General features: G+C 47.2%; 4 protein-coding genes across 4 annotated transcripts; 2 read left to right on the top strand and 2 right to left on the bottom strand.

Moving 5' to 3' along the window:
- Window positions 1-195: 195 nt before the first annotated feature.
- Window positions 196-1,006, bottom strand: N7503_010306 (uncharacterized protein; the record flags this gene model as incomplete). Its single annotated transcript, XM_057069852.1, has 2 exons — window positions 196-908; window positions 1,003-1,006. 2 exons carry the CDS (start codon window positions 1,004-1,006, stop codon window positions 196-198), a joined length of 717 nt encoding a protein of 238 aa, XP_056916463.1.
- Window positions 1,007-2,669: 1,663 nt separating this feature from the next.
- N7503_010305 (putative ABC transporter) lies at window positions 2,670-7,946 on the top strand (the record flags this gene model as incomplete). Its single annotated transcript, XM_057069851.1, has 16 exons — window positions 2,670-3,182; window positions 3,236-3,407; window positions 3,455-3,680; window positions 3,743-4,420; window positions 4,471-4,593; window positions 4,645-4,743; window positions 4,796-4,920; window positions 4,978-5,025; window positions 5,088-5,745; window positions 5,802-5,879; window positions 5,944-6,505; window positions 6,564-6,812; window positions 6,862-7,151; window positions 7,212-7,665; window positions 7,721-7,765; window positions 7,815-7,946. The coding sequence occupies 16 exons, from the start codon at window positions 2,670-2,672 to the stop codon at window positions 7,944-7,946; spliced, it is 4,452 nt and encodes a 1,483-aa protein (XP_056916462.1).
- A 318-nt stretch (window positions 7,947-8,264) lies between these two features.
- N7503_010304 (uncharacterized protein) lies at window positions 8,265-10,012 on the top strand (the record flags this gene model as incomplete). The annotated part of the gene is made up of 2 exons (XM_057069850.1): window positions 8,265-8,845; window positions 8,899-10,012. 2 exons carry the CDS (start codon window positions 8,265-8,267, stop codon window positions 10,010-10,012), a joined length of 1,695 nt encoding a protein of 564 aa, XP_056916461.1.
- Window positions 10,013-10,632: 620 nt separating this feature from the next.
- gmdA (putative general amidase GmdA) lies at window positions 10,633-12,511 on the bottom strand (the record flags this gene model as incomplete). Its single annotated transcript, XM_057069849.1, has 4 exons — window positions 10,633-10,757; window positions 10,825-11,236; window positions 11,296-12,177; window positions 12,233-12,511. 4 exons carry the CDS (start codon window positions 12,509-12,511, stop codon window positions 10,633-10,635), a joined length of 1,698 nt encoding a protein of 565 aa, XP_056916460.1.
- Window positions 12,512-12,832: the final 321 nt, after the last annotated feature.

Raw genomic sequence — 12,832 nt, 5'->3', positions numbered from 1 at the left:
GAGTAATGGTCACTCCGACCAGAATTGCTGTTCACAAACTAGGGAGCAAGGGGGCTGTTTAACTTATTTGATGTAGGTAATCATGTTCATCAAATACAATTGCAATAAAAGTACTAACGCTGGAAATCAATTCTTTAGCTATTTGAGCAAAGTGCCATTTCATATAGTCTAGTACAGTAAGAAAGAGCAGGGATTTTAGTATTCAGCATCCTCTGATGGGAATACAATGGAATAGACGGACTTTCCCACATCTTCATTTCTTGATGCTATGGCCTCATCTGACATGGTCATTGTCAAAACATTCATCCTCACATTATACTTTTTGATCCGTCGCTCCATGGGTTGAGCAACCGCCAAAAACCGCTTTCTCGTCTTTTTTTTCATCTCTTGGACATCAGCATTCGGCACCAATAACTGGCCCAACTCCAACTGCGCTTCGCCCAGAATCGAGAACAGCTGCTTTAGATTCGCAATCTCGCTCACATATGCTTTCAAAACTTCCACCACTGACTTCAGATCTGAAATTGGTGTATTATTAAACAAAAGTAGAGTCTCAATATTCCCTTCGGAAAGCTTAATGACGTTTCCTATCGTGAACCACCACATGGAGAGACCCGTGCCCTGGTAGAGGGTCTCAAGTCGCTCGTAGTGCATGCGTCTTCTGTAGACACCATCACCATCGTCTATCTCGTACAAACCATGCCATAAGGCCTTCCAAAGGTGTATGATTTCGGTTTGAAGCTCGTGGCGGGATGGCGTGTCCCCTGCCTTTTGGGTATCTCTATCGTGGTTGTATTGAGGGAAGCCATTGACATGTTCATTGCTGTCAACATATTCACTGCTGTCAACATATTCACTGCTGTCAACATATTCACTGCTGTCAATATATTCACTGGATGCGGCAAGATCTATGATCTCAGTCTGAAGCTTGTGGTGGGATGGAGAGATCCCTGGCTTTTCGATGTCTCTCTGTGGCTGTATTGAGGAGGACTTTCAACACACTCATTGCTGTCGATATAATCACTGGGTGTGACAAGATCTATGATCTTGGTTTGAAGTTCGTGGCGGGATACTATGTTCGCTGGATCCTCGGTATCTATACTGCAGCTATCTTGTGGGGGACCGTCGGTACGGTCGCAGAATGTATTATAACATTTTTTAGATGCCATGATGCTGGATGAATAGCAAGGCGACTTAGTGGCCAGAGTTTTCTTTGATTCTCGCGAAGATATGTTAAAAAATGCCATGACTCTTTGGAAGAATCGACAACCTCGTCGGAACTTCATTTGATGGTTTCAAATGGAACGGAGTAGCTGATTGCACAAAAGAGTGATCTCTAGAATCAAGGTCAATAAAGCCAGAAGCTCAAAGCTCTGCATGCATATACCAATGGGTAGTGGTTGGTAAGTAAAGATGAAGGGCTTTCGACTGAATGGGGTGTCCGGAAATTATACTCCACCAGGACTGCGATATCTTAGCTCATGGGAATTTCTGTTCGAAACATTTTAATGGATTGAAGAGGGTTCAGCTTGAATGTGAGGAAGCTGTAATAATGGCGTCGCCCGCGATGACCCTTGATCTCATCATCTTCACATGCTTTAGGTTTTATGTTCTTGCTGAATCTGACTTCGGAGGATATAATGTTCCAATGTAAATTGCATATTCTGTCATCTGAGATACAGGCAACTGTAGAGATTCCATTTTGAAATATGTTGATGCCTTCGAAAAATAAATGTTTAAATCCATTTGGGTATACCTACGGAACCTCTAGTCTTTGTAATGATGCATGAGTGACGGCAATTTGACGATGAAAACAGAAATAGCAGAGAGAACAGATGAATGTAACCTAATGAGCTTCGCACATGCTACTGATGGAATAGCTTGTCTCGTCCTGATAAACGAGTATCTTCTCTTTAATAATTTCAGCATGCAAACGACGACTACGCAAATTTGAATCGCGAATACTTCACGAAGAAATATCCATGACGCGGGCAAAGGGGCTAGATGTATTGTACAATCCCAAGAGGCATCATCGGGAGACAAAGACCAGCTGGATCAGCGAACATTTTCTGAAAATTGGAGGAGAAAATAACAAGCATAGTAACTGTCACTGTAGTATTAATGTGAAACAGGATCCAGGCCAAATATATTCACCGGGTGTAGGAGATAACAGAGTTAAACCGTGGGACATCAGGGTTTATCGATGACTTCATGATCGGAGTTGCTAACCCCGCCCGTTGTGGAACCTTGGTACCCGAGGAGTCATCCGCACGTTTGACCCAGATCGGGGTATGCAGCTCACATAATCGGAGAGCTTGAACTTACTTCGTCATTCTGGCGAGATGTTACTTACTGGTTCCCGGTTTGTCGGAATGCAGCGGGTTTAGGAGATTGTAATCGGCAGAGTCGACGCTCCGAGGCCGAACACGAAAAATCTTATCTGGACATCTGCGAGGGACCTGATATTTGACGTAATATGTATTCTTCAAACTGGTTATTAGTGTGCTGAGGTATCTGTGTAACCTGAGCGTAAGAAGTTTTATTTGCAAAAGGGATGTTCTGGCCTGTAAACTCTCTACCTACGTGAAGGCAGTGTTAAGGGTCTAGAAGCAGAAAGCAGTCCAATACTCAAATCCCAGACGGCTTTGTTTCTGTCTTTCGCACAAGACATGGACCGAAACATCTCAGTCAACAGTGACAAAACACTCGCTCAGGAAGAGGCAACTTCTCCACGCATATCCAACTCGACAGCTAGCAGCGTTTCTTCCAAATCGGACAGACAGAATGATTTTACTGCAAATGACAGCGCCTCATCAAATGGATCCGATGATGATACGAATACTGCTCATCTCAGTCAAGCTGCCCTGACTCAGACGCTCAGTCAACGAAAAAGTCAAGCATCGGGCCATGAGGGCGAAGAATGGGCGCAGATCGAAAAATTGATTTCACGAATGTTCGGCCATGAGCGGAAGGCTAGTTCCAAGGAAGAAAAGACACGACACGCTGGAGTGGTCTGGAAAGATCTTACTGTGAAAGGCTTAGGCCTTGGAGCCGCTCTACAACCGACCAATGGTGACATCTTCCTTGGAATACCTAGGCTTATCAAGAAGCTATTCACTCGTGGAAGGAAGGGCGCTGGCGTGGGAAAACCTGAACTTCGTACCATTTTGGATGACTTTACAGTAGGATTTCATTTTCCCGGCGAGAGGAATACATTCTAACGGTTCGGAAACAGGGCTGCGTTCGCCCCGGAGAAATGCTTCTGGTCCTTGGTCGACCTGGCTCAGGATGTTCTACATTTCTGAAGGTCATTGGCAACCAGAGATACGGATATGAAAGCATCGATGGTGACGTTCTATACGGAGGCACAGATTCTGGTGCAATGGCCAAAAACTACCGCTCTGAAGGTATGAAGATCAATCATAGGCCTTCAGATATGAAGCTAACAGAAAAGTCTCCTATAACCCGGAGGATGATCTTCACTACGCTACGCTGACCGTGCGAGAGACCCTGCTGTTTGCTCTGAAGACTCGAACACCGGATAAAGAATCTCGGATTCCCGGTGAGAGTCGCAAAGATTACCAGCAGACCTTTTTGTCTGCAATTGCCAAGCTGTTTTGGATCGAGCATGCAATGGGAACCAAGGTTGGCAATGAACTCATTAGAGGCATTTCCGGAGGGTAGGTGAATCAGCAACATCTCTTGATGAGATATATACTGACATAATTATTGCACGATGAAGAGAGAAAAAGCGTGTCTCAATTGGAGAGGCTATGGTGACCAAAGCCAGCACCCAGTGTTGGGACAACTCCACTCGAGGACTAGATGCAAGCACTGCACTGGAATATGTGCAAAGCTTGCGAAGCTTGACCAACACCGCTCAGGTTTCAACTTTAGTAGCTCTTTATCAGGCTTCGGAGAATTTGTTCAACCTTTTTGACAAAGTCATACTCATTGAAGATGGAAAATGTGCCTTCTTTGGTAGCTCGGATGATGCAAAGTCATATTTTGAGAATTTGGGGTTCGAGTGCCCACCACGATGGACAACGCCGGATTTCTTGACGTCCGTTAGTGATCCCCACGCAAGGCGGATCAAACCTGGATGGGAAAATCGAATCCCTCGTACGGCAGAAGAGTTTCAAGCAGCCTACCGTCAAAGTGATATTGCAAAGGCCACCCTTTCGGACATTCACGATTTTGAGAACGAATTAAAAGCTACCGAACACGAGAGAGAGGCATCGCGACAAAATATGACAACGAAAAACTACACAGTACCATTCTGGAAGCAGGTAATGATCCTCACTCACCGTCAGTTCCTCGTGATGTTTGGAGATCGGGCAGCTCTGGCGGGCAAATGGGGAGTTATCACTTTTCAGTCTTTGATTGTGGGAAGCTTGTTTTATGACCTGCCCAGTACAAGGTTTGTTTTTCCTTTCACACTTTTGGTGATATGATGTTGATTATTTATAGCTCTGGAGTTTTTACTCGAGGAGGTGTCATGTTCTACATCCTCTTGTTCAACACTCTACTTGCACTCGCTGAGCTCACAGCTGCTTTCCACAGCAGACCAATTTTAATGAAGCATAAAAGCTTGTGAGTATCAAAATTGTCGATGCGTGGAGTTTGGTTGCTCATCAAAGACAGCTCTTTCTACCGTCCGGCAGCATACGCCTTGGCTCAAGTTGTTGTAGACATTCCGCTGGTGTTTATCCAAGTTGTTATATTCGACTTAGTTGTATACTTGCAAGTACATCCAGAAATCTTTTTTGTTCTAGAGCTAACAAGTCCAATCTAGCATGGCGAACCTTTCCAGAACACCGTCCCAGTTCTTTATCAACCTGTTGTTCATTTTTACACTTACCATGACAATGTATTCTTTCTTCCGTGCTCTAGGATCGCTATGCGCTTCATTGGATATTGGTGAGGCAACGACATGGTTTTAAATACTCCGAATTAGAGTTGCTAACTATCATCAAGCTACTCGACTTACGGGTGTCGCCATTCAGGCACTGGTTGTATACACTGGTAAATATACGGCCCACAAACATTCTATTGGATAGCTACCATACGGGTACTGACAAGAGCAGGCTACTTAATTCCACCTTGGAAGATGCATCCATGGCTTAAATGGCTTATTTGGATAAATCCACTTCAATATGCATTTGAAGCATTGATGTCCAATGAGTTCCACGATCTTGAAATCCAATGCGAAGCGCCATATGTTGTCCCTTCTGGTCCAACGGCGAGCGCTGGCCATCAAGGTTGCGCACTTCAAGGCAGTTCTCCCAACGACCTCACGGTTCAGGGATCCGACTACATCAAAACAGCCTTCACATATTCCCGCAGTCATTTGTGGAGAAACTTTGGTATCATCATTGCGTGGTTTCTTCTTTTCGTCTTTTTGACCATGCTTGGGATGGAGATCCAGAAACCAAACAAAGGAGGGAGCTCAGTCACTGTCTTCAAAAGAGGCGAGGCTCCCAAGGCAGTTGAACATGCTATCGAGAATTCAGGACGACCGGCAGACGTAGAGTCCACGGAAAAGGAGGCACCGTCTGCAAAAATGACGGATGACGAAGCGAATGAAAAGGTAAAAGATCTCGCCAAAAATACGTCAATTTTCACGTGGCAGGATGTGAACTATACCATTCCTTACAAAGGTGGACATCGGAAGCTTTTGCAGAATGTGAATGGTTATGTTAAACCTGGTCGGCTTACGGCCTTGATGGGTGCATCGGGTGCAGGGTAAGTTGGTCTGCCTTTCCTAACATGAGCAAAAGCTGAATGATTTTGTTTTCTAGAAAAACCACACTTCTAAATGCTCTGGCCCAGCGCATCAACTTTGGCGTGGTGACCGGCAGTTTTCTGGTTGATGGACAGTAAGCCTGAATAATTTCCTAGCATATCAGCTGAATTTCAACCTCTGGATCTAACAATAGATAGCCCTCTTCCAAAGAGCTTTCAACGTGCGACAGGCTTCGCTGAGCAAATGGATATACACGAACCAACAGCCACAGTACGGGAATCCCTACGATTCTCTGCCCTTTTGCGGCAACCCAAAGAAGTCCCACTCCAGGAGAAGTATGATTACTGCGAAAAAGTGATTGATCTGCTAGAGATGCGATCTATTGCTGGTGCCACAGTCGGATCGGCTGGCTCGGGACTGACTCAAGAGCAGCGCAAGCGACTTACCATTGGAGTCGAGTTGGCCAGTAAGCCTGAGTTGCTACTGTTTCTGGATGAGCCAACATCTGGACTTGATTCTTTAGCAGCGTTCAATATCGTTCGCTTCCTTCGAAAACTGGCAGATGCCGGTCAGGCTATTCTTTGCACCATCCATCAGCCCTCTGCTGTTCTTTTCGAAGAGTTCGATGAATTGCTTCTGCTCCAGAGTGGCGGACGAGTGGTTTACAATGGTGCTCTCGGATCAGACTCGAAGACACTCATTGAGTACTTTGAAAGAAATGGCGGAAACAAATGCTCGCCAAATGCCAATCCAGCCGAGGTCAGTTATCCTGCTCAACTACATTGCTTGACCTTTGTCTCACATTTTGGAATTTTAGTACATGCTCGAAGTTATTGGAGCTGGTAATCCAGAGTATAAAGGCCAAGATTGGGGAGATGTATGGGCTTCCTCACCAGAATACAAAAATCTCTCTACAGAGCTGGAGGACATCATTCGCACTCGCCACGACATAGAAAAAAAGGAGACCAGAGATGACCGTGAATTTGCCATGCCTCTGTATGTTCAGATCGTGGCAGTGACTAGGAGGAACTTTGTGGCCTACTGGAGGCTTCCGGACTACATACTTGTAAGCTCAATGCGGAGTTGGATATCTCATATACTAACCTTCAACCAAGGGCAAATTTATGCTTCACATCTTCACCGGTCTTTTTAACACCTTTACGTTCTGGCACCTAGGCAACAGCTATATCGATATGCAATCGAGACTCTTCGCTGTCTTCATGACACTCACCATTTCACCGCCACTGATTCAGCAGCTACAACCACGCTACCTGCATGCTCGAGGCCTCTACGAATCTCGCGAGTCCAGTTCCAAGATTTACTCTTGGGTTGCTTTTGTTGTAAGCGCAATTCTACCCGAACTGCCATACTCAATTGTGGCGGGATCTGTCTACTTCAATTGCTGGTAAGAACATGCCGATCGAAACAAGAATCGAAATGAAATTAGACAACTTACTGAATATAGGTACTGGGGAATCTGGTTCCCACGCGACTCTTTTAGCTCCGGCTATGTTTGGATGATGCTGATGCTGTTTGAATGCTTTTATGTTGGCTTTGGACAGTTCATCGCAGCCTTTGCGCCAAATGATCTATTTGCCTCCTTGCTAGTTCCCACATTCTTTACTTTCGTCGTCTCGTTTTGTGGTGTCCTTGTTCCCTATTCTGCGCTCCCTCATTTCTGGCAATCGTGGATGTATTGGCTCACCCCCTTCCACTATCTCCTAGAAGGGTTCCTAGGTGTGGTGACTCATAATGTCCCTATTCGCTGTGTTGAACGGGAGGAGGCCCACTTCAGTCCACCCCCAGGACAGACCTGCCAGGAATACGTAGGAACTTACGCTCGTGAAGCTGGTGGTTATGTCAGTGACGTTGGAAATGGGATGTGCGCCTACTGTCAGTACTCTACAGGAGATCAATATGTAAGTCATCCCTGCTTTTGCGAAGGGGAGCTTCCACTGATTGTCTGCGATACAGGCTGCTAGCTACAATGTCTTCTATTCGCATAAATGGAGGAACTATGTGAGTCACCTTATATCACGCACCTCTGTATCAGTCTAACAACATCTAGGGAATTTTCTGGGCTTATGTGATCTTCAATTTCATGGTGGTCTTTTTGTTCTCCTGGTTGTATCTCCACGGGGTTCGGGATATGAAACGGTGGTTCAGTGCACGAAAGACAAGAAAAGTAGCAAATGCCTGAGACACTGAGAGGCTCTTAGAAGTTTTAGTTGGAAACAAAATTGATTCTGTTATGATCAAAGGGACAGTAGATAGAAATGAAAAGCACTTGATCTATAGAAGAGCTGAAACGGGGCTCCTCCGCGAAAAGCTTGGCGCCTCCTCTTCTACCTCCGCCCCCAATTTTCCAAATCCAAATCCCTTTTCTTCAGCGCTGATCGCTCGCGAACAAGAACAAATTAGGGCCCTTTGCCATGCTGTCATAATTATAATCCTTGTCGCCCAATATTCTCCAATCAGGCCTCCCACACAGCTTCCCCCCTCCTTGACACGTTTAGCCATGAAGGAAGAAACCCCCAGGGAATCGCCTGAGGGCTCGCGGGCCGACGACCAGTCGAACTCGAAATCCGGCGGCAATTTAGCTTCCAAGGATCGGAATTGCCAGTATTGCGGTCAACCATTTACTTCGTCGTCCCTCGGCCGCCATCTCGATCAATTTTTGTTCAAGAAGAAGCCGGACGGCATTCACGATGTCGAGGAGATTCGTCGCATCCGCAGTGGGATCACACGTCGGCAGGCCCGCACGAATTCCGCCAAACGTGACGATAGCCCCGATCGCGCCCATAAAAAGGGCTCAGTCGACCCTTACACAGCTCCTGGAGAATCTGCCTCGAAGGCGCGCGAACCCCCGCCGCGCATGATGTTCAACACCCCGACTTGGCATGCAACTGGAGTCATCAATGATATCCCCAACCCAAGTCGCATGCTGGATGGGCCTCGCATCATGCCAGCTCAATCGCGGGCAGGCTCCTTGCAGCTGCCGGATTACGCGAGCCGAGGGGCCAATGCCAACAACCCGGATACGATGAAGGCGCTCGAGCTGGCGTTGCACGAGGTGCTGGACAACATTAAGGCTGCCACGTAAGCTCTCTCTTATCCTTTGTTTGGCCGCAAACTCACAGTACTTCTTTTAGCTCGCGTTTCCGCCCTCGATTATCACCCTTCGACTTCGATATCCAAGCCCAGACCTTCCCCTCTCTATGTCTCCAACTTCTCCCTCCTCCGCCGAGCTTGTTCGCCTCTCACCCATTCTCCTCGCCAAATTCGTTTCCACTACAAGCTCCTGGGGTGGAACATCTTGACATTATCCGTCAAGCGCTTCGCTCTAAGATTGCCCAGTGGAAGTCCGACCAGATCGCGGGAGACCCAAGTGCACACTCGAAACACATGGGTGCGAGTCCGGACCATAACATGATATACCGAACCGCACAACAACACGAAGAAATAGGGCTGAGACATCTGGAGCTAGCTTTCAATCATTGGAACTCCCTCCCCCACGAGACTCGTCGCGAAGCATGGCAACTAGAGATAACCCGCGCATTTGCCCGCGAATCCGAGCAACGCAAATCTGTGGATGAGCAGTTGGCCCGAGTCCAGCAAGAAGCAAACCAGCTGCGAGCTCAGGTCGAGCGACTAGGGTCATGCCAGTGGCCGCGCGAGTTCGCCCTTTTCCCTCCTGACACCCTCCCACTTTCTCGGGATGTTGCTAGAGAGTTAGATGCGAAAGAGAGCCAGATCAGTCCGGATTCCACGCGATGGGACTACGACCATGTTGTCAGCAAGTGGAAGCGTGTTGTCATGCACGATAAGGGCATGGGTCGAATTGGAGTAGGCTATGCTGGTGGTAGCGCGATGGCCGATCTAGATAACAGCCAGCAAAGTCCTAATGTACGGCCTCCCCGACCGGGCGAGGATACTTCAACTCATCCCAACCGCTTGCGACCTCTGCAGTCCGCTATTGCTATGAGCCCAGATGCGGGCACCGCCTCTACGCCTGCCTCGTCGGCCAACTACGCTTCTCCATATTCGCATGGCGATCCCCGCAGCCCACCGGGTGGCGGCGTCGGAGCCCCGCAGGCTAAGCGTCCTCGTTTGATGAATGGGTCTGATGGTCCAGCGGCGCCGTCTTCCGATTCGGCTCCGTCCTCAGCCAGGCCATCGGGTCCTTGGCCTTCTTCCTCCACTCCTATTCTCTCTAATTTGGCAGCGCCGTCGGGACAAACGCCTCCATCGTCTTCTAGGTTATGATCGAATCAAAATTCGCTGGCCCTGTATTTTTTATCTTCCACGAGAAAAACAGGTCTCTCATATACGAATAGACATGTTTTGGATGCCTTTTGGATGATTTTACCGCATATACCCTTTGTATAGTTAAACCTAGCCATGAAGGAGCTTTTTAATTGAACACCACAAAATTAGTTGAACACCCTCACTAAGCGCATTTGAAGTAGCACAGTATTCAAGATTCAGAGAATAGTAATGTTGAGTACATAACCAGGTATCTAATTGCTCATGTTACTCTGTAGACTACGCTGGAATTTGAAGGTGATTAAAGAATGATATGATACCCACTGAGCTACCTCTTTTTTACTTACATCATGTCTCTGATGAAGCGTTATCTCATATATTGACGCGGACCAAGCGAGATGATGCGATGTTCTCAAATACTTGAGATAAAACTGAATTACAATTACTGCGCAACTTCAAATGCAGTTAGTGAGGGTGTTCAACTACTGTTGTGGTGTTCAATTAAAAAGCTCCGCCACGAATCACTTCACTCATACAAAATCATCTTATAATGCTAGGCTGACTATTGTCACCATCGTACTAAATTTCCAATAGAGCTAGCCGTTCAAGGGCCAGTTACATTAGTTCAGATCCTGGGCAATCTCTTTCCCAATATACTCAGCAATTGTTAGGATTTTCTCTTCTTGCAATCGTCTTCCCATCAACTGGACCCCAACAGGAGCACCATCATATGTCTTGGCATCATCTGCATAGCTGTTAGCTGATACGGATTCCTTCAAAGTTATTGACAGGGGCGAAACAAAAAAGCTTACAATCCCATTCGATATAATCTTCCAGCTCGGCAGCAGACTTGTTCGCGGGACGGACATCCACATCTTTATCCGCAAAAGTCACCGGAATGGCCACACTGGTATAGTCCAGTACATTCACGAAACTAGTGTAGCCGACGTTACCGTATTGGCCAGGGATGACTGCGGCATGTGATGCCAGTGGGCAAAAGACTCCATCAACCGGACGTCCTGTACCGGTCAACTTGACAGTGCTGTTCCAGTAATCCATGTACTGTTTCTGGTACTCCCGCTTCGCGATGTTAATATCAGCGATCGAAGATGCCTTCAACTCAACGCCTTCTTCGAGGAGGAGAACCTGTGGTGCTTTTTTCTCGCCAGACAAACCAAAGTGGTGTATCATATCTACACCACCGTCCATGCCGTAAATGTGGTTCTATCATAGTCAGTAAGATTGCCGACACAAAGGTCTTGTCCGGAAAAGGGTACACATACAGCTAATTCGTGAGCCGTGGCATGAGACGGCGGGTACCAAGTGATAACTTTATGACCCAGTCGTCTCAACGTCTGCTCGACAAGTTTCATGCCCCGTGCAATCGGTGGATGAATCCGACCCACACCGTTATAGTTCATGAACCCGAATGCAAGACTTGGGACACCGTTTCCAGCCTGCTTAATCAGAGAGCAAGTCTCTTGCACGATCTCATCACGCCACGGCAACTCCAAAACAAGTGGATCATGATACCACGGTTCCTGGCTCAAAATTGCCTTGAAAAGGAACGTCAAAGAGCGTGCAGTAGGGGCTAACGGCCCGATAACAGATAATATCGAGTTCTGCCCATCCATCGAATTCGCAGCGCCCTCATACGGTATCCGTCCAGCAGACGGACGTATCCCGTACAAATTGTTGAAACCCGCGGGGATACGGACACTGCCTCCGATATCAGTACCGAAGCCGCCGGGGGATCCTCGCAGGGCGATCAGTGCTCCTTCACCACCAGAACTGCCGCCACAAGATAGAAGTCTGTTCTTCGGGTTCCAGGTATAGCCGATGATGTTGTTGACTGTTTCACCGGCCATAAGGGTTGCAGGGACACTGGTTTTGCAGTATAGAACCGCACCAAGGCTGCGTAGCTCTTTGGTAAGTTCGCTCTCTTCTACTGTCCGACGTGAATCGTTGGATTTGCCTTGAAATGTGTTGATCCAACCTACATAGCCCATCGTTGTTTCGACACCTTTGACGTGGAATTGGTCTTTTAGACTGACGGGAAGGCCGTGCAATGGGCCAATTGGAGCTTTATGCTCTGCAAAGTAGGCATCGAGTTTCTTTGCATCTTCGATGGCTGCATCGAAGAAGATCTCATGTAGACAGCTGACCTTGTATCGGGGTTAGTTGAATATTTGAACTAATGCTTCAGGGGTCACGACTTACAAGTTGATGAGCCAATGCAGCACGGTGACAGAAGGCTTCCGTGACTTCGACAGCGGACCAAGTACCCGAGGTAGTCTGTGCAGCAATATCAACTGCATCAGATTCGGTGATCTCGATCTCACGCTTACTAAGATACTGCTGAATATAAGATCCTGTAACATCGGGCACTTCTGTTGCAGGAGGAACAGGGTCTTGAAGTCGCCATTTCTTGGGGATCGTATCAAGGGTAGCTTGACGCTTGGCTGCGCCCCGGGAACGCCAGTCGGGATCTGCTGCCATGATGTTGCGACGTAGTACGTGCAGAATAATTCCCAAAATTGGAACCGGTGCAAAAGAAGGGATAGAATGTCCTAATATATATGCTTTGCAAGCATTGTTCTTATCGCCCTGGGCGGGGGTGTTGGGGTCATTTGGAGACGGTACATATCAACTTGGAGAAGTACATGTGTGACCTCGTATTTGCCAAGGATAAAAAATACAAATATCTGCCTTCTTACTATTATAGTCATTCTACCATCAAGATTAGCTAGATACATGTTTTAATGCTATGTACAGGTTTGTTAAACTACGAGTAGATGTCTTGTATTCTAGAGGCAAACC

Source organism: Penicillium pulvis (assembly GCF_028828015.1).
Source record: "Penicillium pulvis strain IBT 33274 chromosome Unknown scaffold_8_segment0_segment0, whole genome shotgun sequence".
In the NCBI taxonomy this organism is placed as follows: Eukaryota; Fungi; Ascomycota; class Eurotiomycetes; order Eurotiales; family Aspergillaceae; genus Penicillium; species Penicillium pulvis.
The sequence above is the reverse complement of the archived record's forward strand: the minus strand, read 5'-3'. Positions and strand labels throughout refer to the sequence as shown.